Source organism: Caretta caretta, chromosome 2 (genome assembly GCF_965140235.1).
Source record: "Caretta caretta isolate rCarCar2 chromosome 2, rCarCar1.hap1, whole genome shotgun sequence".
In the NCBI taxonomy this organism is placed as follows: Eukaryota; Metazoa; Chordata; order Testudines; family Cheloniidae; genus Caretta; species Caretta caretta.
This window is the reverse complement of record NC_134207.1, coordinates 64546581-64572640: the sequence shown is the minus strand read 5'-3', so window position 1 is coordinate 64572640 and position 26060 is coordinate 64546581. Positions and strand designations below refer to the sequence as shown.

Below are 26060 nucleotides of genomic sequence, written 5' to 3'. Positions count from 1 at the left end.
CCAAGATTTGTGAGAGTGTTGGGTCATCCTTCAGGATAGGTTGTAGATCCTTAGTAATGCGTTGGAGGGGTTTTAGTTGGGGGCTGACGGTGACGGCTAGTGGCGTTCTGTTATTTTCTTTGTTAGGCCTGTCCTGTAGTAGGTGACTTCTGGGAACTCTTCTGGCTCTATCAATCTGTTTCTTCACTTCCGCAGGTGGGTATTGTAGTTGTAAGAATGCTATATAGAGATCTTGTAGGTGTCTATCTCTTTCTGAGGGGTTAGAGCAAATGTGGTTGTATCGCAGAGCTTGGCTGTAGACGATGGATCGTGTGGTGTGGTCAGGGTGAAAGCTGGAGGCATGTAGGTAGGAATAGCGGTCAGTAGGTTTCCGGTATAGGGTGGTGTTTATGTGACCATCGTTTATTAGCACTGTAGTGTTCAGGAAGTGGATCTCTTGTGTGGACTGGACCAGGCTGAGGTTGATGGTGGGATGGAAATTGTTGAAATCATGGTGGAATTCCTCAAGGGCTTCTTTTCCATGGGACCAGATGATGAAGATGTCATCAATATAGCGCGAGTAGGGGCATTAGGGGACGAGAGCTGAGGAAGAGTTGTTCTAAGTCAGCCATAAAAATGTTGGCATACTGTGGGGCCATGCGGGCACCCATAGCAGTGCCGCTGATCTGAAGGTATACATTGTCCCCAAATGTAAAATAGTTATGGGTAAGGACAAAGTCACAAAGTTCAGCCACCAGGTTAGCCGTGACATTATCGGGATAGTGTTCTTGACGGCTTGTAGTCCATCTTTGTGTGGAATGTTGGTATAGTGGTCACTTTAGATAAGCTATTACCAGCAGGAGAGTGGGTTTGTGTGTGTGTGGGGGGGTGGTGGTGAGAAAACCTGGATTTGTGCTGGAAATGGCCCAACTTGATTATCATACACATTGTAAGGAGAGTGATCACTTTAGATAAGCTATTACCAGCAGGAGAGTGGGGTGGGAGGAGGTATTTTTTCATGCTTTGTGTGTATATAAAAAGATCTTCTATACTTTCCACAGTATGCATCCGATGAAGTGAGCTGTAGCTCACAAAAGCTTATGCTCAAATAAATTGGTCAGTCTCTAAGGTGCCACAAGTACTCCTTAACTTTAAAATGATCAGTGTTGTGTGGTGGTTGTATAACTTTTTTTGTTACCTTCAAGATTTATACAGCTCTTCCCAGGATAATGTTGAATGAGAAATTGATGCTGATGCATGTTACCTGAACAATAAGAAACCAGTGCAACAATACAAATCTCTGGCTTGATATCCTTGATGACATACATTTCAAAGGGGCATATATAAAAGCTGCAGTTATAACCAATGATTTTCATGTTACCAATGAGTTTATTTACTTTTCTTGCTGTCGGCAGTTATTAGGTTGCATCAACAGCTAAAGAGAAGGAGGGTTCCTCTGAAACACCAGAAAGGGGGTTGTTTGAGAAAAAGTCTTTGGACTGGGTGCGGGGAGAAAATACTAAACACTGCAGCATGAGAGATGAAAGCCATGAGCGTGAAGCTGGGCCCACTGAAGTCAATGGAAGCTTTGCTATTGATTCCAATGGGCAGAGGATCACTCTCCACAGGAATAAGGCTTTCATAGCTGGTGACTCAGTTCTATGCTGTGGATGTGGAGTAGGTCAGCCATGGTTTAAGAGTTGAGTGATTTGGAATATTGCTTGTGGTGCTACTGCATGTAACACATCAGACGTCACTCATGCAAAACTTCCTTGTAGCCAGCAGTGTCCCCTGAGTAAGGGCTTTCGGATTTTTCACTTTTTAACTTACACTGCTTTCATGATAATGCTTTCATTGTTAGGATTCCATTGTATTGGTACCATTACAGAATAACATTACTAGGATTTCCATTGTTCAATAATTGGCCTCTTAAGATTTATACTGGTTCAGTGAATACCTGCTTGCACAGAAAATATTCAAACCTTTCCAATAATCTTGTATTTGAACACTGTCAGATAGACTGAAAATTAGCTGAAGACCTACTAACAAAAGGTAATGTTAAACAGTGGAGTTTTGAGTTCCAAGAAGCTGTCTAGTTATGCCTCAGATTCTTATGTCTCCTCTTAGTTAATATTTTCACTAATGGTCTAGGGAAAAAAGAGACCCAGCATACTAATGAAACTGACAGATAATTAGTTAAATTGGGAGGAACTGCAAACAATTAAGATTAAAATTAACACAGTGGGAACTAGAAATATTATGAATATTGGCAACTGACAAAGTGGGATTCACTTAGAAAAAATACACTAGGATAGGGAAATTAATAGTTTTGATTCCAAATTGTCTGGGACAGCATGTAATTCTATGAGCAAGTTAGTGATAGAAAGGTAAGGGAAGTGTCATTTGATTAGTAGTTATCTACAGAATCATAATTTCAATGATGCTACCCTCTGTATTGTGGCAGGAGGGGCTCACTGCCTTCCACCCCCAACTCCGAATCCTCGAGTCATTGGGAATTTTGGTAATGGGTTGCGTCGAGTATCATTCAAAAGCCCTTTCTCCCATGAACACAATGGTACCAAAACGTAACTAACCTAGAACAATTATACAGATATGTATTTGAGAAAATGTTTAAATTATACTTTAAGACAGGCATGTCAAACGTGTAACCCTCACAAAGTTAAATTGTGATAGTACTGTGTGGTCAGTTAATGCTCAGAACAAGATACCTGATTAATTTTTTTAACGTTACAGACTACTATAAATCAAGTTGATTTGCCATTATTAGCAAAAGAAAAAAGCAGTTCAATGGTATTGATCATCAGATTTGTTTACTATGCCAAAAGAATTATGAGGCACTGGTTACGATGCCAGCATCCAGCCAGAAATTGCTGGAATCCATCCACAAATGGTATGCATATAGTTACATAAAATTAATTACAATCTCAAAGTAATTTATTACAAAAGCCTTGTTTTTACTTTGGTCTTGATCATTTTTCGATATCAATGGGGAGTACCAACTAGTAGATGAATCTTTGGAAAATACTCTGGAGGACTTGGTTAAACGCAATCCTCTGGTTCATCTTACATGCTATAACAGGGATCGGCAACCTTTGGTAAGCCCCTGGCGGGCCAGGCTGGTTTGTTTACCTGCCACGTCCGCAGGTTTGGCCGATCGCAGCTCCCACTGGCTGCGGTTCGCCACTCCAGGCCAATGGGGGCTGCGGGAAGTGGCATGGGCCAAGGGATGTGCTGGCCGCCGCTTCCCACAGCCACCATTGGCCTGGAGCGGTGAACTGCGGCCAGTGGGAGCTGCGATTGGCCAAACCTGTGGACTTGGCAGATAAACAAACCGGCCCGGCCTGCCAGGGGGCTTACCCTTGCAGGCCGCATGCCAAAGGTTGCCGATCCCTGTGCTATAAGAAGTACACCCATAAACTGAATTTGGCAAGGTTGGAAATGAAGTACATTGAGCATTAGGAAGAAGGTGAATGGGCCAGGAAAAGTGCCAGCTGTGGAGACTTGACCTATACTAGGTCCCATGGCATGCATTTTGAGAAGAACACCTGCTTCTTCTGTGGTAAGCTGGAAGCCTGAAGGTATCCATTAAGCACAGTTTCAATACATGATCTCAGTCACTATTAAAAACATTGCAAGAAAGTAAAGTGGGTACATTGACCCAAAAGACACGCAGGTATAGGCCATTGCATACCACATCAAGCCCCACTCCAAGAATGCAATGCATCAAAAGGTAAAAGCAACAGAAACAATTACTGATTTTACTACTGCAAACTGTGCAACTCATATGGAGTTCGTAAATTGCCTCGCAGAGGCTCTAATGATTGGGAAAGTGGTGGTGATGGCTGATGCAGAGCATAAGTACAGAAAAATATGTGCTTTGAAAGGGATTGAAGAGGAACAAATGCTTAGCAGAAAGGCTCTTACAACATTTATTGAAGATTAACTGTGGGGTAGGGACATAATTTGTATCAGTCCTATCCACAGAAATGAATCTCAGCACATATCCTTAAAAGCTGCAAAAGACATGGCGCTATAAAAACCAGAAGAAAGTGCTGATATCAACAATAAATTGTAGACACTGTGTGCAGCTGCTAAATTTTTATGGAAAAGGATTTTCCCAGAAACTCCCAGAACACATGGGAGTTTCAGGCATCCATAGCTAATGCCAAACCTGAAACAAATAACTCCATGTGATCTGTTCTACTTCTTTAAGTGGTGTATCTGTGCTCAGTGACTTCAGCAGCAGCAAATCTGACAGTAAGCAAGTGGAGCACCAGGCTGCCATTTTATTGCAAAGCCTCGGTTTATAAGGGCTTGAGTGAAAGGCAGGTTTCCAACACCTACACAACAACTGTGTGACATACGTGTGATCTATCACTACCAGTGGATGTTGGTTTAACAATTCATTCCAAAACCCATAGCAAATTCCTCATGTAGCTTACGCACGTCAGCCACTCCTCCATTGACTACAACAAAGTACTCCACTTGGAAACTGCAGTTGCTATGAGGTTCTTCACTGCATCAAACTGAAAGAAGAGTTTTATCTTCCCCCAGACCTAATCTAAGGTAGGTTTATATTTTGTGCTCCCAATAACTTAGATTTCCTTGAAGACACAGCATGCTACTGTTATTGTCTGCTCTCAGAAGCATATTAATGAGGAGCAGTCCCAGTCTCAAGTGTGGTCTGGACGAGCAAGAACCATTCCTTGAAGGAGCTTCCTGACTCCTACTTTCTGACCAACGGCCAGAAATTCCGAAGCCAAAAAGTCCAGTTTTCAATGAAGCACCAGTTAAATCAACTATAGTAGAGCTTTCTACATTCACTAATCTTGACCTCACTTGGTTATGGTGGGATGCATTCCAAAGGCAAAACTCCATGAGTATGGCTTCAGATGAAGAATGAGAAGACATATTCTTAAGTGATCTGGACCCCCCAGGACATACCATACCACATGATTTCAGGGTAAATGTACATTCCAACATGGTCAGCCTTTAACTTGGCACTACATGAAGTACCAGACTGAATGACCCATGTATGCATACTGCCAGTCATACCTGCTAGCCCCACTGATAACTCAGTTCACTCGGAACAATTAATACCAATAAGGGGTGCATTTATATCTGCTATCAAGAGGGCAAATCATCAAGCAGTGGGATAGCTCTGTGAGCGCATCCAAAACTACCCTCTTCTACCAAGAATCAATGGATCTGGGAGGAAGGACTGATCACACCAGTTGTGTGAAATACCATGCACTCCTGAATCAATCCTTCAGATAATCAAATGCTCATGTGCAAATACCAGAAGCTTACCACCCTACAAATGTCTGGCCAGCAGCCTGCCTTGTTTGGAAATATGCAGGTGCAGAGCAGATAAGGACCAGTGTGACAATGTGCAGTACAACCCTAGTTGGAGTTGACACTGATGATGACTTTGATGAATAAATGTTTTCAGTCCTACATGTCAAGGATACCTTTTCTAGCATTACCAAAGATCAATGTATTTTATGTGAGCAATGCATCCCTGGGTTAACATATAATTTTTAAAAATGTTGATTTTTATACATTTTCTCAAATATATATCAACATGATTGTTTTAGGTATGTCACATTTGGTACCATTGTGTTCATGGGAGAAAGGGCTTTCAGATGATACCCCACTCGACCAATTTCCAACAACTCTGTAGTATCAAAATTTCCACCAATTGGAGGTCCTGGAGCTTGGAGTTGAGATGGTGGGGGCCATCAAGTCCCCCCTGCCATCCTGCAGAGGGTGACACCATTGAAATTATGATTCTGTAGATTTTTACAACTCAAATGACACCTTCCTTACTTTTCTGTCACTAACTTGCCCACAGAATGTGCTTTTACTATATTGTGCCCCCAGACTATATATAATCTTTAGTACTAAACCCCAGCAGCTCATCTGGTTTTAACTTGGAGTTGTGGGTGCTCAGCATTTTTGAAAATCAAGCCTTAAATGCAGTCACAAAAATAGTTCTGGGAGGTGTCAAATGCAGTTGTGGTAAAAAGACACATGGACTCAAAAGTGGATGCATTCAGGAACTCTTTATTGGGGCACATACCTGATTTACATTCATATCTGGTTGTTATCTAAGTACTTAAATCGAGCATGTGCAATTTTATGGGTGTAACTGAGTGGACCTATTTTAAATAGGCTCATTACTGTACAGCCCAAAGTAGCAAAGCCATAGTTTTATGGTTAAGGAATGGTCTTGTAGCTAAACTAGACAACTAAGTGTCAGGAGAATTATATTCTATTCCTGGCTCTGCCACAGACTTCTAGTTAAGATAAGATGCTTACTCTGGTGAATGATCTTTGCCTACCTCCTAGAGATGTGAGAATAAATACATTAATGCTTGTTAAGTGCTCTGAGATCCTTGGATGGAAAGTGCATTTAAGAGCAAATTATCAAATTCTAACCCATAGAAAAACAGATTTATATTGAACATAGGCTGGAAAATGTGTTGAACTGAAATTTTCATTTTGTTTCTTGAAAAATGACATTTCAAAATTTTGAATTTTTTGAGATCATAAATTTAATTCCACCCCTTTTCCCTTTTTTCCACTGAGAGCAATAAAATTATCATTGTAAAGATTTCCCCCCGAAACACACACACACACACTCTCTCTTCTCCTTTTCCATTCTGTAACTTTTCAAAACCAAATCAAAGTAAAAAATTCAATTCAAATCAGAATGAAATAAAATTTTCATGATACTTTGTTTTGAAATTTTCTGGTGAAAACTTAAAAATTCTAACAAAAAATTTGTAAGTGAATATTTCTCATGGGGATAAAAGAGCTTTTTTGACCAACTCTAAGTTGCAGCACAATGGGGCTGTGATCCTGATTTGGGCCTATCAACACAAATCTTCTTCATAAGGCTGATGTAAATGTAGAGCAACAACTATAAGTTTACTTTTAGATGGTTAAGCCAGATAATTGTGTCTGGAGTAGCAGAGTGTATCACTGTGATGCCTCATCTATATTTGTGAATCGGGCATTGAGTTGTGTGTTCCATGGTCTGTTCTGGCTGACCACAGTTGCACTGGAGAGTCTTTAATTTTCCATTTGTGCTGCAAATATCTGCATCTGCCATGGTTTGAGTGGACGTGGTTTGGGTTGCCCATGAGCTTCATGGGAGATGAAAGCCAGGGATCTTCCGTGGCGGGTCTTTCATGAGGTGTCTATTTGTGGCTTCTTGTGAAGTTCATTCAGCTTTCCAAGCTTCATCAGGGTTGTAGTTGTATTGTTGAAGGCTAAATGCCTGGGTCCAAAAGGGCTTAAGTGACTTCAAGCGGTGGTGAGGGATGTTGTTAAGGTCCTGGTGAGTGGGAAGACTTCCATGTTCCATCCATTCACCGCGATGCTGAAACCCTTTGGGAATTCCAGAGGATCATGGAACATAAATGTCTCCCCATCCACCAAAACCTTCACAGCACAACACAATAAATAATAATAAGTTGAGGTGAAAGAAAAATACCTCTTGGCCTGGTGCATTGGTACAAAGTAGCTGGGCAGCTATCCCTCTGCCATGGCTACTGCCGCAACCCATGTTCAGCATCTAACAGGATGGAGCCCTAAATGATCAAATCTTTGAAGCTACCAAATCAGTTCTCCATGGATGCAAAAAAGTGTGTGTGTGTGTGCATGTGAGAAAATCAACTTGCCCACACACATCAGAAGACTTGCTTGTGCATTTTTTCACATGCCCATTTGAAATTGTAGGCCAGTTCTCCAGTGATAACTGTGTTTTGATCTTAGTTTTTTGTAAGCCTGTCTAATCTCTGAGAGTTGACTCTGTGTGGCAGCTTTTACAATCTTGGATGATATCTGAGCGGTATCTGTGTGGCACCTGTCACAAGCTGCAAACTGACTGTGTGGAACCTTTTTTTACACTGTGTCAGTTTAGTACCGTGTGATATCTGCAAATGGGCTGTACCATATAGTATCTCACTCTGACCTAAAGAAGATGCTGCACAGAACTCAGTTATTTTGTAGCTATTTGAATATATAGCTGTGTACTTTGCAATCCTATCTCACTTTTAGGTAGGCAACTCCATGCTCTAGATATCCCTGAGTCTCTGACTCTGAGATGCTGACACTGGAGAACAGGGGACGGATCACTCAATAATTACCATTCTGTTCATTCCCCCTAAAGCACCTGGAATTGGCCAAAGTTGGAAGACGGGATACTGGGCTAGATCGACCATAGGTCTGACCCAGTAATGCCATTCTTATGCTCTCATCCACTTGGCAGAACTTGATTTTTATTTTATAATTTTGACTGATAATTTTGATGTTTGTTTTTTTCAATTTTTATCAATTTAATTTTTCCACAGTTGTGGAAAGTAATGGGAGAAGGAGGTATCAGACAATTATTTAATGTAAGTAAACACTGAGGTATAAAAAGGTAAAGCTTTATAAGCCTATAAAACTCAAAACGTCAACATCACTAACAGGGTCAGCACCTGCCTCTTGCGAGCCCCCCCCTGGTTGAGTGCGAGCCTGCTGATTCTTAGTTTTTGGAACAGGGTGGTATCCGCCTCTCATGAATGCTCTCCTACCCCAGCCAATGGTTTCTTCAGCAGATCTTCAGTGACTCAGCCCTCCTGTCAAGTCACACACACTGTCTTTAGGTGGAACAGAACGAACAAACCACTTATGAGGTATATAGTCTTTACCTTGTGCCAAGGCTTCCTTCTTGGAGACACTGTCCTCTATAACAGTCCAACAGGGCCCATCTCAGTACTCTCCATTGGTGTATCCTTTTTGGCAACCTCACCCCACAGGCTCAGTCTTTAACCAGATCAACAGGGCCTATCGCAGTACTCCCCCTTGGTCTGGCTAGATTCTGGGCTCAGTCCTTGCTTGATGCCTACAGTCAGCTAAAAGCTCCTTCTTTGCTCTCCCTCCTCCCCCAGTCTTCAGCAGCCCGCCCTGGGCTCCGCCCTGCCTGCACGGAGCTGTCCATGGTCCTGCTTCTCTTCCTCCCAGCAAGAAACCTAGTCCTCTCTCTTCCAGCTTCAGGCAGCAACTGACTACTCTGGCTCTGCTGCTGCTTTTTATATGGCCCTCCTGGCCCCTGATTTGCCACTCCAGCAGCCCCTCTGATTGGCTGCTTCCCCTGCGGCCACTCTAGGCCGCCTGGAGGACTTCTCCTCTACTCTTTTCTGGAGTGGGGTCAGACAAGGCCAGCAGAGGGCCTCCAGACCCAGTCTACCTTGTCACAATCACACATCAAAGTATGCAAAGTAAATATCCTTAAATCAAATCATACCTGTTTTCACTATGCATTTCATAGAATCATAGAATATTAGGGTTGGAAGAGATGTCAGGAGGTCATCTAGTCCAATCCCCTGCTCAAAGCAGGACCAACACCAAATAAATCATCCCAGCCAGGGCTTTGTCAAGCCTGGCCTTAAAAACCTCTAAGGATGGAGATTCCACCCTCCCCACTAAGTAACCCATTCCAGTGCTTCACCACCCTCGTAGTGAAATAGTGTTTCCTAATATCCAACCTAGACCGCCCCCACAGCAACTTGAGACCATTGCTTCTTGTTCTGTCATCTGCCACCACTGAGAACAGCCGAACTCCATCCTCTTTGGAACCCCCCCTTCAGGTAGTTGAAGGCTGCTATCAACTCCCCCCTCACTCTTCTCTTCTAAATAACCTCAGTTCCCTCAGCCTTTCCTCGTAAGTCATGTGCCCCAGCCCCCTAATCATTTTCATTGCCCTCCGCTGGACTCGCTCCAGTTTGTCCACATCCCTTCTGTAGTGGAGGGACCATAACTGGACACAATATTCCAGGTGTGGCCTCACCAGTACTGAATAGAGGAGAATAATCACGTCCCTCAATCTGCTGGCAATGCTCCTACTAATACAGCCCAATATGTCATTGTCCTTCTTGGCAACAAGGGCACACTGTTGACTCATATCCAGATTCTCGTCCACTGTAATCTCCAAAATCTGAAGAACTGCTGCTTAGCCAGTCGGTCCCCAGACTGTAGTGGTGCATGGGATTCATCCTTCCTAAGTGCAGGACTCTGCACTTTACCTTGTTGAGCCTCATCAGATTTCTTTTGGCCCAATCCTCCAATTTGTCTAGGTCACTCTGGACCCTATCCCTATGCTCTAGCATATCTACCTCTCCCCCCAGCTTAGTACCATCTGAGAACTTGCTGAGGGTGCAATTCATCCCATCATCCAGATCATTAATAAAGATGTTGAACAAAACTGGCCCCAGGACCGACCCCGGGGCACTCCACTTGATACCGGCCACCAACTCGACATCGAGCCATTGATCACAACCCCTTGAGCCCAACAACCTAGCCAGCTTTCTATCCATCTTACAGTCCATTCATCCAATCCATACTTCTTTAACTTGCTGGCAAGAATACTGTGGGAGACCATATCAAAAGCTTTGCTAAAGTCAAGATATGTCACATCCACCGCTTTCCCCATATTCACAGAGCCAGTTATCTCATCAAAGAAGGCGATCAGGTTGGTCAGGCATGACTTGCCCGTGGTGAATCCATGTTGACTGTTCCTGATCACCTTCCTCTCCTCCAAGTGCTTCAAAATGGATTCCTTGAGGACCTGCTCCATGATTTTACCAGGGACTGAAGTGAGGCTGATCGGTCTGCAGTTCCCCAGGTTCTCTTTCTTCCCTTTTTAAAATATGGGCACTATATTTGCCTTTTTCCAGTCATCCAGGACCTCCCCCAATTGCCACAAATTTTCAAAGATAATTTTGCTAGTCCATTTGCAACAAGCCTATTTCAAAAGTCTAGGTCACTGGATTTTGACTCTAATCAGTTCACAAGCAGCATTTTTCTAACATTTCCTATGTGTAAATTTCAGTTATTAGCAATGGAAATATTTTTTCATTGGTTTGTGTGTGTATGGTGAAATTGACATTTACCAACAAAAATCTATTCCTTCCAAGCCTACTTACAGATGAGCTCAAAAATTAGTATGGGCACACACACATACCTCCAGTGACACACAAGTAAATACTGAGGGGATTTTGGTAATTCCTGTGCCCTGGATATCTGTTGTACTGCATGACTTCCAAACTTCATTGTGCCTGCTAACACACTGATTTTGGGTCAGGCTGAAGCATGAGAGTATATTTAGGCTCAGCAAACTGTATGTTGTGTGTGTGGGTGGGTGGGAGGGGTGTTAATTTAAGCAATCACAAATTTATTTGAGAATTCAAGGGCTGATTGTTTTCTCAGTTGCAGCTTCCATTGACTTGGCTAAGAATTGGAAGTGCTGAGTACCTTTGAAAGTCAAGTCCAGAAACTTTATCCAAATCCTTCTGAGCGGTACCATATCAATTCAAACCCATATTGTATCTTATGGAATAATGCAAGGCCCTTTGCTTCCCTCAGTTTCTTATGATATCCAAATCTTTGTTTGAGACAATTGTCAAGTACAGTAGAACTTCAAAGATATGAACACCAGAGTTATGGACTGACCAGTCAACCGGACACCAACTGGAAGTAACCAATTAGGCAGCAGCAGAGACAAAAAAAAAAGCAGCAAATACTGTACTGTGCCTATATTGTATCTTAAAAGTAGGCACGTCTGGGATACCTGTCCCCACCCCACCCCACCCCCACCTCCACTCCCACACACGGGGCAGCCACTTACAGCAAGATGCAGGGGCTGCCAGCCCAAGGCAGCTGAAGCCAGCAGAGCAGGAGTCGTGCTGGCATTTGTGCCTCTTTCACCCCTGCCCCCACCCGCTGCTGGGGGGGACATGCTGTTTGCATGCGCACACATGCCAGGAGTGGGGCGAGCTTGCAAACTCATGTCTGTACTTAATAGGCAGCTCAGTTGCTGGTGAAGCCTAGCCTGGAGTGTCAGCTGCTGGATCTGGAGCCCAAACTGCACTTTGCTCAGCATTACGAACGTTTTAGAGTTACGGACAACCTCCATTCCCGAGGTATATGTAACTCTGATGTTCTACTGTATGTGTACTTTGGGTTGGCAGCTGAACTTAGAAATGAACAAAAGCGCTTTCAGAGAAGATCTGAGATGAATGGGGAGAACACTGCTGAATAAATGGAGAGTTCTACTGCATAACACAACCTATCTTCTCTATATACTGCATGCTAAAAGGCAGCAACACAGCTCATTGGAGGGTGGCTGGAAATGTGAAGATAAAGGCAGATAATAACTAGATCCAAGGATGGTAAAGGGAGGGATAGATAAAGTCTGTAGTAACACCACAGGCACACTGCTAAATCGATAGAGGTTGCCACAGAAGTCACTGTAGGGAGAGAAGCCAGATGGTGAAGAGTTGTGCGAGGGGAGAAGTAGCAAAACTAATGGAAATAATTCATCATAACACAAATTATGTAGAAATTAAAATATGTGGGATAATATTAACCATTTATATACATTTGTGATTAAAATGTATAAAAGAGGCAAATATGTAGTGTAGGATGATTGCACGTACTTCTTGATTTATCAAAGTGTCTTTACAAAATGTCATTTCCTTATTCCTAAATACTTGGTTTTATGGTGCTGATTATGCACTAATTCATCATCTCTGATCAGATTTAGACTGCTAGTAAAAATACTCTGAGGCTTGATAGACACTATTTCATATCTCAAGCAATATCAGACCATTTTCCAGATTAGGTCAATAGTGAAACAGCAAAGGGATTGACTTCACTGTTCATCTTCCTCTCAAAGCAGAGTATCAGTTTTGTTAAAGAATGCTAATGTACGTCTCATTAGCTCAGTTCTGAAAGGTGCTGAACATGGAATGGCATTTGCTTCTATTGACAACTTTCTAGGAAGCACTCAGTACCTTGCAGAGCTGAATCTTCCATATACAGCTCAATAACGACTTTATCATGCACTTTGGAAGTCAACGAGAGTTTTGTAATTGGTTTCAACAAGTATTATTAAGGTCTGATCTGGCACATGCAAAAGAGAAGGTCTTAAGCTGGGGCATTGTTTTTCTACCTTGTTGAACCTCTTTCTCTAGCTGTGTGCTTCTGTATTTGTCCAAGGATACCCTCTGCCTAAGAATTCCCATTATTTTTAACAGGTTACCAGGATGTTCTTATACATTCAAATGAGATATAAATGCCCTTTTAGCTTCTCTCTCCCTCCTTACGTCCCTCCTGCCCTCCCTCCCGCACATTCCCTCTTTGGGAGAATGAGGAACTGTTCATAGGTGATTAAGTTTACTTCTTTGCCCTATGAGTATACTGTGCTAGAATACAGAATAGCACCTTTATAGCCAGATTTTGTAAAATCCTTCTTATTACAGTCAGTATAAGAATGCTCTTTACAACCCGTTTATCTAAAGTTCCAAAGTAACAGGATTAAAATGTCAGCACATTGACACTAATCTGTGTATTAACATGGTACCTTTCTCTTGCCAGTTATGTAATAAGCCTATAACTCATATTTCTTGGAATTTAGTTCTCATTCCCACCCTCCCAATTTCTGAGAAGTCTTTCTGAAAGTCTTCTGCAGCAAGCGTTATAGAGTGTGGTTTTCAACAGTAACTTATTCGTAAGATAGACACTGTTGGTGAATTACTTCTGATAACATTGGGTCAAAATAATTTGTTGAGCTGTTGTTCAATCTCATCCTTTTGTACTCAGCAAAAAAAAAAGGGGGGGGGTTAAAAAAGACCAGTTGCCCTACTTTTGGTTGATAGTGGCTTGCAGGACAGCTCATGGGATGCTATGTGTGTGTCAAAGCTGCAGGATTAGATATTTGATACAAAATTTTGGTACTTGTAAACAACAGATGAAAAAGATATAGTGCAAAGAACATGCCACAGATAATCGTTTGCATGCTCCAAAGAGCTTACCTATGTCCATAAAAATTAGGGGATACCTATTGGTGGCAGTGGATCCAGATCCTCAGTTATGCTTATGAGAATTTACGGGGTAACAGCAGTCAGCAGGCTAACCTGTTGGAAACATTTGGTATTCTTTATTATGCTGATGAACAAAGGAAGTTTTGAATTGTTTTCCCTAATGATGATGCACTAAATTATGCTGCCTTAGGTTGCGTAGGTTCAGCTTACGTTCTTAACAATGGAAATTGAAGAGTTCAATTATAACATAATAGACAACCTCACTTGACTTTCTGCAGCAGATTGCTCTAGAGGGGGATTCTCTCTTTCTTTCTGCTGGGAGGTGGGAGTGCCAACTGTTTCTCCCCTACCCTTCTGAACTGCCTCAGAAGGGACAAGCCTGGCTGTCTGTGGAGAGGGAGGAAGAGCTGCAGGGAGGCAGAGAGGGAGAATGGGAGATGAGGAAGGTTGAAGTTAGAAATTTACTACTCCACAGCTGGCTTGGCCTCAAATCAAAGGGCTGCAGCAGTGCTGCCAGAATGTTATAGCAATGCTTTCATTTACACAGGGGAAGGAGGCCCAGAGGGCATCCGCTGACCTTTCTGCCCCTCATATCCTAGGCTAAATAAACCATGAGACTGAAAGCCAAGGGATGGTGTTACTTTACTGTAAACAGGAAGCACTTGGAAGTTGTTGGTTTTATGGAGAAATATCTAGTGATTAAATGTCAAACAGGTTTTTCCTTTCAGCCAGATGGAATGAGAAGCTGAGGTGGTCAGGTTAATTGTTGGGATATGTCTGAGTTCTGATGGCAGCAGCAAATGCGGGTGAACTGCAGTGCAGTTAGTGGGATCCCATTCTGCCCTACACAAGAAGAGAGGAAGCTTGCTCTGTTACAGGCATGGGGAAGGTGAAGGGGTGCTCACATGCTTTCAGGGCCTTTCCCATCACATTTGTTTCCAGAAATATCGCTCTCCCACTGTGTCCCTGCTCTGCTTTCCCCCATGGGTTTGGGGAAACCAAGTGACTCCCCTCCATACTTTCTCCTGTTCCATAAAGCAGGATCTCTACAGAGGGCAGGTAGAGAGGTTTCTGTGGAATGTAAAAGAAGAGGGAATCATGCTGCAGAGGCAGCTCCCCACTGATGTGGGTGCTAATATGGAGGGTGACACAACGTGCATCATTTTTATTATAAAATGTTCAACGTTTCATTTGATACCTAGGAGAGAGCTTATTGATCTAAGATTCAGGTTTAGCAAACCTCGACCCGCTGGATCCACAAGCTTACTTCCCAGCTGGGTTGGTCTCCACCCTGCATCCTCCTCAGGCACTATGCCGTTTACCCCGAGCCTTTCAGAGGATACATTAAAAACAATCTTTTGAATAGACATTAGAGATTCCTTGGCATAGTTCATAAGGCTAGAGGTTTGGCCATGTTTTCTACCCCCTATACTATGGTCTGATTCAGAGCATGGTGAAATCAATAGAAAGATTCCCATTGACTTCAGTGGGACTTGGATTAGGCCCTTATTATGCAAAGAACAGTGCACTGGCTAGCTGCCCTCCCAGCACTCAGTATGGGTATTCATTTTGGTGGCAAGTTATGCGTATACTCTAAAGCACAATTTCTTCGTGTTTATAAAGCTCAATGACTGTATTGGGTTCCTTATAACGTGCAAAATATGCTAATTAAAAAAACAAAACATCTACTACCTAGGAGACTTTAGAATATAACTAAATGAGTGGATACAATGTAATGAACAGATGTGCACTGGGTTTTGGATTAAGGTCATGTAACATGTAAATTATTATTACACATAAAACATATTTTAATAGGTTTTCTCCTTTATCATCATCTTTTCATATGAATGCTATTGTACATAAAAAGATAGGGAACTTTTAGATCTTTTAACCCAAAACCTATCTCTTTTGTCTTCCTTTGCTGTGCATGTGTTGGCATTTAAGTAAAACAACCGAGGGAGTCTTAAATTCCTTTACAGGCACATTCATTCCAGCTATTTGTGGGACTGTATAGGTCAACCAGCCAAGAGGCTAATCTTAGTGTTTTGGGATCAGTTTCAGCTTCATTGGAGGGTTGAAATTCAATCTTAAATCACTGTTCTGTGACGAATTGGCAGTTTGGGTTTTTATTACAATAGTTGGCTTGTTCCTTGTCCGGGCTACTCATGGACTGTAACTGCATTTTTATAGTGTCTATTTGGTACAGCTGTAGGTGTCAGGCTGTGGTATATTATACTGGCACATGCAGTGTTCTAGGATGCAAGATCATTTGATGCAGCTCTCATGTCATTGAGATCAAGGTGCATTAGGAAACAAATAGTAACAGATTCTCTCTTCTGCACTGCTGGGTGTGATTCTTAAATAATTTACTATCAACTTTCTGGGCCTAGGCCTGAAGTCCTGACTCAATCAAAGTTCTCAGGGATTTCAATGGGAGTTTTGTCTGAGCTAAGATTGAAAGATCAGGCCCAATATGTTGAATGTACAGAATTTTTCCTTTATAAAAGTCATCATTACAGGGCTACACTGACATCACCAAGGTAGCTGCAAACTTTGTGAAGTTCACGTAATCCAGAAAATGTCATGCCTCTAAGAACAGCCTTATAGAAAGATCAATATTTTAGAATATATGGCACTTTATTGTGTGTTTGCTTAATAGTATGTAAAGCAGTGCTATAAAAACAAATGAGTATTTATCAAAATATAATGAAAAATACATGTTAAGAATTAGGTTCCTTTCAGTCTCATATAATTGTTCTTGCAAAGCCAAACTTTCAAAAGAGCTCAACTCCTGTTTAGACAGCCCAATAAGGCCAGATTGACACCCAGAAGCTCCCATTATGACATTTATGCCAGGTTTTGAAAAGAGCTGAGCTCTTTTCAACATCTGGCCCCAATTGTGGGTGTTGAGGTCTTTGAAATTATGTCTCTTAAGGATTTTTCATTAGTTTGTATTTGCAGCAGGTTATGAATTAAGAGTGTTATCACTACACAAAAGCATGAAATGCCTAGTATCATAAGAGAAATGATTCACAAAGCATCCTGGTAGCCACAGAGAAAGAAAACGTAGTGTATTTGCTGAAACTTGCTCTGCTATAGTATATGCAGAAATATCTCTCCTTTAAAAGATCTGTTTATTAAAAGAACCTGGGCAATACTGTAAATAAGTGCCTGGTTAGATGTTGGCATGAATGTAATTTTCTGTAGACAAGGCTTGATACAGTGTTGTGGGTTTTTTTAAATAACAGAATATTTAAGCTCTCAGTGCATATTACTTAGGTTATTATGTTCTCAAATAATTGTTTGTGAACAAAATAACCTAAATAACAAACATTTTTTGTGAGGTAATGATGAGCTGCGGTAAGCTAATTTTCCATGTCTTCCTAATGAGGTCCATATTAATTTCACCATAAATACAATATTTGTGACATCTTTAGCACACATAGAGTATATACTGTAACATTAAGGCTGTACCTATGTCCTTCAACAATTATTTCAGAGAAGAGGTTGGACGATGGACCGTTGCCCAGTTCCAGAGATTTCCCCTAAGAGAGCTTTGCTAGTTGAGCTATGAGCAAAAGGTATCACATTAGAGTCACAGAATCTCTTTTTAAAAAACTAATACATTATATCTGCCTTTCTCTTTCACTGTTTCTGTGTTCACTGTTAGTCCTCCACTAGCCTTTGTCATTGCTCTTTGTACCAAGTTATTTCAGGAAGAATGTCATGTATTTCTTTTGTATTATATGTTACCCATAGTCCCTTACACCCACTCAAGTGACAGCCAATTACGCATTTAACCGGCAGTGCAAAGTCACTTTTGATATGATACTACCAGTTTCCTTTTCTTTGACAATAACTTGTCCGAAGACTAGTGATTTCTCTTTTGTCCAGTGCAGCTGAACTTACTGCAAACACTAGTGATTTAGTTAGAACCACATAATGCTCTCTGAATCTCAATAACCTTCATGCCACATTATTTAATTATTTTGTTTAGTGGGTTATTATAAGGGACAGACCTTTTCAAAATCACCCAGAAGTTAATACTTCACTTGGACAAGCTAATTCAGCAGTCAGACCACTCAACTACCACTGAATATCCTATTGGAGTTTCTCATACTTTGGATCCAAATGTTCTTTGCTCCATCTATACTCCACATTGCCCTGTGTGCTGTGAGTCTCATCAAAGTCAAGCACACTAGTAACATTCTAAAGGTGAAGTAGGAGAATAGAATATGTACTCAAAACATGTTTTGCACTTCCTTTGACATTGCTCAGTCTCTGACTCAACTAAATTTTGTTGTATCTCTGGCTTTGGTTGTTTGCACAGCATCTTAAGGATTCTGAATTTTAAATATCGGATAGGCCAAATATTTTTTACTCTAAAAAGAAAAGGAGTGCTTGTGGCTCCTTAGAGATTAACAGATTTATTTGAGCATGAGCTTTCGTGAGCTACAGCTCACTTCGTCGGATGCATGCAGTGGAAAATACAGTGGGGAGATTTTATTACACAGAGAACATGAAACAATGGGTGTTACCATACACACTGTAACGAGAGTGATCAGGTAAGGTGAGCTATTACCAGCAGGAGAGAAAAAAAGCCTTTTGTAGTGATAATCAAGGTGGGCCATTTCCAGCAGTTGACAAGAACGTCTGAGGAACAGTGTGTGTGGGGGGAATAAACATGGGGAAATAGTTTTACTTTGTGCAATGACACATTCACTCCCACTGAAACAATACATCAGAGGGATAAACACCAGGGAGGAAGAGATGTTATTTAAGGGACAACATGCATTCAGTGGAAAAATGAAGTGAGCTGTAGCTCACGAAAGCTTATGCTCAAATAAATTGGTTAGTCTCTAAGGTACCACAAGTACTCCTTTTCTTTTTGCGAATACAGACTAACACAGCTGCTACTCTGAAACCCATTTTTTACTCTGTTACAGCGGGTTTAAACAATAAAAAGGTGGCTCTGGCACCTAGCGTCACTAATGCACTTGCACAGAGGGGGAAGCAGCAGAGCAAACACTGTTGTGAATGCTCTGTGGTTCTGAGAGGCAAAAGGCTAACATAGAAAGTAGATGGGATCTTCCATCAGTGTCTGCAGCCCAGCAATCACAGGAAATGAAAAACATGGAGTACATATCATACATTTCCCCTTTGTCAATGGCCTTATTACCAGATTGGTCTGCCATGGTGGAACTCAGGTTTGAATTACAAGGGGGCCAGGTGAACTGCGTGGGATTTTATTTTAGCTCTGATGGCTGTGGAATACAGTACTGCCAAAAATCGAGATGAGCATGAATCTTGTAAGACACCCTTTTTCTAGTGAGCCATGTGTGATAACAAGTTGTCAGCATCAGCCCTTGTGGAAGGATCTGGTAGTTCTTGAATGACAGAGTAAATCTAGAGGGAGAAAGGGAAGCAGATAGTTTTGTTGCTGTTTCTGGAGAAACCTATTTTTTTACAACCACTGGCATTCAAGTACTACAATGAGTAGTGCCTTAGAAAAACCCGTTACTAATAATTATTAATCATCCTCATCCAATACTGATTCTCATTCTCTCCATTCTATTGTTTTAGACAAGTTCCAGAATTGTACCTGGAATTTAAACTTTCTAGCTGTAGTTTCATGGGGGAAGGCTGTTCATTTGTTTTTATTGTGCTTTTTAATTTTGTTTTGTTTTGTTTTAAGACTGGGGAACCATAAAACACAGTTGAGAAAGGCCATAGATTTGAAATATTTTAATAGAGTTTTACTGTTTTTATTTCAAAAAAGCTTTTGACACCACACTTTGATGTAGTTGTAATTAATTAACTTCACTCTTTCTTGGTAGATTTTGAGTAGGGTGCATAGATTGCTGCTGAAAGCAAGCATCCTAGAAATAAAATGTATACGTAATTAAATATTATTATGTATTGTTTCTACATAACATCTAAGTGGTTTTCTAATTTCAAATACAGAAAAGATCATATATTTCCAGTATTATAAACCCAACAATGTACAATATATCAGGGCCACAGATGTTTTTAAATAGTGCCATTTTAGTTTGGTTTTATGAAAATAAACATTTTATTGTAAGGCTTTATGAAGCATCCTTCTTTAAGTGCAAAATCTTTCAATTTGGCACTTTCCACTCTGAAGGGTGTAGAATTTGTAATAACTGGTCTCAAACTAGTGTGCCCTTTATAATATGGGTCTTCTCTTTATAATGTAAAATTGAGTGTTATCCCTGAGGTTGATGACAGAAAAGGAAATTGAATTTTCACACTCATTTTTGAAAAGTTGACTTCCTAAGTCTGCTGTGGTGGCTCATCACCCAGACAAGCTCTGATTTGTACTTGGAAAGCATAATAGGACTGAACAATTATTGGAGGACTGTGCTGCATAGGGGGCTAGCTGTTGGTGCTTACAGTCAGGCATGTGGTCTGATTACTTTTTGTAGTTCTCATACAGGCTTCCTTCCTGCTGTCTGACCCCTTATTCTGTGTCTGCATCATGATAAGCAGGATATCTAGTACCGAAAATTCCTCCCCACTCACATTGCAAGTGAAGTAAGGTTAATCTGAGGTGGTTCATCTCATCAAACCAAGCAGGACTATGAATTAAGATGAACCCAATCTCTTTCTGGTTTTCAACACAGAAAATTGAAAGGGGTTGGCAGAGGCCAGAGGAAAATGACTGAGCACTATTGAGCAATATCATTGCAGCACAGCAATATCATTGCAGTACCCTTTCAGTGCACTTTGTAGGAAGAAGGACACAGGAAAAGGTAAGACCAACTTAATGAAACATAGAAGAAAATCCAGTCAAAAATCTGACTCATTCTTATTAAGAGATTTTGTATAATCCCACTATAGTGTCCTACTGCTAGACTCTCTGATATCTCCACTCACTGGAGTAGTGCTCTTTTCATCATAGGAGTGGATCTTCCATCCTTAGAACTACTGTAATGGAACGCTGGTAGCTAACGAACACCAAGATTTGCATAGTCAGCCACAAAGAGAGCTGGTGGGAAATGTAGTTTATCTTCTGTAAATTTCTGAAGAAAGTTTATTTTAAGTTTTCATCAACATTTTTCACAAACTTTTTTTCAGGTTTTCATTACCTAAGAACTGAAAAAAATTGGTTTTCAAAAACTGAAAACCACAAAGTTTTTGTTTTTGATTGCCAAAATCTGAAAAAAATCAGGGTTTTGTAATTGCAGAAGAAAGCAGAAATTTTCTTTTGAACATTTCTTTTTAGCAAAAGGGCATTTATCAGCAAAAATATTTTGGTGACTTGTCAACCAGCTTATAAGTATATGGCTCCAAATTCCTCCTTATAACTTTTCTTTACCTATCAGTCCTTACTACCCGGCATGGATTAGGTTGATAGTCACCTGTGACTACTGAAACTACTACTTATGCAAACCCACTTGTACCTAGTGTTACCATATCCACGCACTTGCTTCCCCCTCTCCCATTTATCTGCTTATTTATCTGCTTATTGTAACTTATTGTTTAAATTCAAGTTGTGAGCTTTCTGGAGCCGGGATTGTCTGGGTTAGTTACTTGTAACTAGGGTGTGTGACAAAGTTCCTGCTCTACCTTGGTGGGTCTTGCACTTATTGGCGGATTTGCTTGCCTTGGAGCTTCACAACAGCCCTCAGCTTGGCCGTTTTTCTGAACCCACAGTCCAGGTCAACTCCTCCTGTGTCTGACCAGGAGTTGGGAGGATTTGGAAGGAACCTGGGCCCGCCCTCTACTCTGGGTTCCAGCCCAGGGCCCTGTGGAATGCAGCTGTCTAGAGTGCCTCCTGGAACAGCTGTGCGACAGTTACAACTCCCTGGGCTACTTCCCCATGGCCTCCTCCCAACCAACACCTTCTTTATCCTCACCATAGGACCTTCCTCCTGATGTCTGATAATGCTTGTACACCTCAGTCCTCCAACAGTCCATGTTCTCACTCTCAGCTCCTAGTGCCTCTTGCTCCCAGCTCCTCACACGCACACCACAAACTGAAGTGAGTTCCTTTTTAAAACCCAGGTGCCCTGATTAACCTGCCTTAATTAATTCTAGCAGCTTCTTGATTGGCTGCAGGTGTTCTAATCAGCCTGTCTTAATTGTCTCCAGAAGGTTCCTGATTGTTCTGGTACCTTCCCTGTTACCTTACCCAGGGAAAAGGGACCTACTTAACCTGGGGCTAATATATCTGCCTTCTATTACTCTCCTGTAGCCATCTGGCCCGACCCTATCACAGGTGTTTAAAGGTGGGTGGCCTTAATCTCTGTTTGAGAGTTACTTTTAGGTGCTACCACAATAGAAATAATAATAATAGCTGTGCAAGTGCATTATTTGGTGCACTTGAACTAGAAATGCTGTCCTTCTGTTACCATTAGTGTTGTTATTGTTATTAGTTATTTGTTTTAGGTAATGCCTACAGTGTGCTATGTACTTTCCAAATGCACAAATAAGGTTTTATAACCTAGAAGAGGGTAGATTTTTGAAACAGCACAATAGTACTACCCATCCCTTTCCTCTCAAGATTTCCGTAGATCTTCACCAGTCATGCATTCTGTGGGTTTTGGGGATAGTAACAAATAATTTAATGAATAGGAGAAAACAGCCCAACAAATGAGACCAGAAAAAAGAGCTCTTCCCCACTGGCTGAGTTTTAAAGAGAACGGGCCAGATTCACTCTCAGCTAAATATGTTCAAAGCCTATAAATGAGTATGGTCCATTATGTGTAAAATAAAATGTTTGAACTAAATGATATACCCACATATGATATTGATTTGGTTGGTATTCATTGGGCTGTACACTCTCCATCTGCCTAAGTATCAATATTTTAAGTGCATATTTTGGTAATTTTTAGGGTACGTAACAATATAAGTAAAATCAAGTGTAACAAACTCTGGCATGCCCAGAAGTTACCTACTACAGGACAGGCCTAACAAAGAAAATAACAGAACGCCACTAGCGGTCACCTTCAGCCCCCAACTAAAACCCCTCCAACGCATTATTAAGGATCTACAACCTATCCTAAAGGATGACCCAACACTCTCACAAGTCTTGGGAGACAGGCCAGTCCTTGCCTACAGACAGCCCCGCAACCTGAAGCAAATACTCACCAACAACCACATACCACACAACAGAACCACTAACCCAGGAACTTATCCTTGCAACAAAGCCCGTTGCCAATTGTGCCCACATATCTATTCAGGGGACACCATCACAGGGCCTAATAACATCAGCCACACTATCAGAGGCTCATTCACCTGCACATCCACCAATGTGATATATGCCATCATGTGCCAGCAATGCCCCTCTGCCATGTACATTGGTCAAACTGGACAGTCTCTACGTAAAAGAATAAATGGACACAAATCAGATGTCAAGAATTATAACATTCATAAACCAGTCGGAGAACACTTCAATCTCTCTGGTCACGCAATCACAGACATGAAGGTCGCTATCTTAAAACAAAAAAACTTCAAATCCAGACTCCAGCGAGAAACTGCTGAATTGGAATTCATTTGCAAATTGGATACTATTAATTTAGGCTTAAATAGAGACTGGGAGTGGCTAAGTCATTATGCAAGGTAGCCTGTTTCCTCTTGTTTTTTCCTACCCCCCCCCCCCCCAGATATTCTGGTTTAACTTGGATTTAAACTTGGAGAGTGGTCAGTTTAGATGAGCTATTACCAGCAGGAGAGTGAGTTTGTGTGTGTTTGGGGGTGGGGGGGAAGTGAGAAAACCTGGATCTATGCAGGAAATAGCCTGACTTGATTATGTAAAGAGTTGTCACTTTGGATGGGCTATCACCAGCAGGAGAGTGAATTTGTGTGGGGGGGTGGAGGGTGAGAAAACCTGGATTTGTGCTGGAAATGGCCCACCTGCTGATCACTTTAGATAAGCTATTACCAGCAGGACAGTGGGGTGGGAGGAGGTATTGTTTCATATTCTCTGTGTGTATATAAAGTCTGCTGCAGTTTCCACGGTACACATCTGATGAAGTGAGCTGTGGCTCACGAAAGCTCATGCTCAAATAAATTGGTTAGTCTCTAAGGTGCCACAAGTACTCCTTTTCTTTCTGGCATGCATAGAAATTCAGTCATGGTATTTTGTTTAGCAGCTCAAAAATGTTTTGCTACATCTGGAAAAATATTGAACCAGATTTAACACTCAACAAGTGAATTGCCAGAAAAGCTGATTTTAGTATCTTTACAGCAATTTTTGGACCGTCAAGAGTGAGTGCTGGAGAATCAAAATAGTAACATTGATGCAAAGATGTTTAAAAACCTGTATTTGCAAAGGAGGTGAGCAGGGGAGAGGTTTCTAGTCCAGACTTTTTGCTAGAAATGATCATGGTTTTAAATTTATAGTAGCACCTGGATGGCCCAGTCTTGATATGGATGCCATTGGGGTCTACAAAAATATAGGGTGAGATTCTATACTGCTCCCGTAAGAGGCACAGCACAGAACTTTCAGCCTGGGAGGAGGGGGAATAAGGTAGTATGCTGAAGTGGCCCCTGGCATAACCTACACGGTCCTGAGCGGCTAACAGTGGTCCATCAATTTGTTCCCAGCCGCCTCTGGGCAACAGTGATGCCCACAGTCTCCACAGCACTACATGCTGTGGCCCTGCCGTTACCACAGCTTCCTGTCCCTGTCCCTATGCCAGGGCTTGAGACGAGGTCTTTGGAGGACAGCCAGCTTCCTCAGTTCCTATGCCAGGGAAATCCTCCCCTAGCTGGATCTGGGGTTTTAGAGCCACTCTGTGCTGCTCTGACCTTTTTACCCAGTGTAAATAGGCCAAAGAGTGGGTGAGAATCTCACCCATAGCGAGAGACCAAACATCTTACAATATAATTAAGACTAGATGCAACAAAATGAAAGGAATAGGGGAGGAAGGATGATAACAGTGAGGGAAACGTGATGGCATTATCTATATTGATAGCTGTTTGAAACAATTTTTGTATTTAAATAAATAAATATCAGCAAACATTGCTCCCAGCAGACCAGGACAAGTTAATTCTGGATGAGAATTTACCAGTCTTTGGTTATCTGCTAAGCTGTGAGACAATACTGAAATCAGCCAGGGGGCAATGTAACTAGAAATATTTTTAAGTGCTCTATCGCTAAAATAATTGGTATACGAGTTAAGCAAACATGTTCAGTTATCAGTCCAGCTCTCAGAATTCCAGCCTCCACAGAACTCCAATCCAAGTCAATCTGGTAGAGTCTCATGCAATGACATAAAAATAACAAATATTCTGAATAACCCCAAATTAAACTGTTAATGTCTTGTTATGTGTTTCCTTACAGCTGGCTGCATTAGAGAGGCAGATCTTTGACTTTCTTGGCTTCCAGTGGGCTCCTATTCTTGGCAATTTTCTACATATAATAATTGTCATATTGGGTTTGTTTGGAACCATCCAGTTTAGGCCTCGATACATAGTTGTGGTAAGTCTCTCTTATTGACTTTGTGTTCATAGTAGGCTTTAAAACCTCTTAAATGACAAAACATATATTTTATGCTTGAAAACATATGAATGATCCTTTCTGCATTATCTTTTGAGGTCTCCAGTTATCCATCATTTTGAAACTTATGGCCCAGTAAATGAGATCTGGTTTTGAGGTATAGAAAACTATCCAGGGTAGTTAACCTGTAGAACTCACTGCCACAAATATAATTAGGCTTGGCAGAATTCAATTCTTACCTTTTTATAATTTCAAAGGAAAATATCTATGTTTATTTTTAAGCATTTTGTTTTTTTATCGATTAAAATGTTCACAGTTATGCAAAATTATGGGGTTTAAGCATTTATTTATTTTTTTGCAATTACAGGAAATTATGCATGGGCAGACTATGGGGGAATGAGACAACACTTATTTAATGACAGTAGACATTCAGATTAAAAATAGTAAAGCATTATAGCCATTAAAACACAAATTGTCAATATCACATGTCAAACTATATAAACGAAATATCCTTAAATCAAACTCTAATAAGGTCTCAGACACTACTTTTCTTTCTTTGCCTACCTGTAAATTTTGATTATTATTGTTGGATGTATTTTTTCATCACTCTGTGCGTGTGTGGAGAAATCAACGGTTACTGACATTCACTAATAAAAAATCTAATCCTTCCATGCCTAAACACAATTAAGACCAACATCTTCATAGGATTCAAAAAAGGG

The 26060-nt window shown here is 41.2% G+C and overlaps 1 protein-coding gene across 9 annotated transcripts in view; it reads left to right on the top strand.

Moving 5' to 3' along the window:
- The window catches only part of NKAIN3 (sodium/potassium transporting ATPase interacting 3), a 578866-nt gene that overhangs the window by 244630 nt on the left and 308176 nt on the right, over positions 1 to 26060 (top strand). For all 9 annotated transcript variants that reach the window (XM_048840789.2, XM_048840786.2, XM_048840788.2 and 6 more), the window contains one exon: positions 25186 to 25323. In XM_048840789.2, the coding sequence (XP_048696746.1) occupies positions 25186 to 25323 (138 nt within the window). The remainder of the gene's footprint in view (positions 1 to 25185; positions 25324 to 26060) is intronic.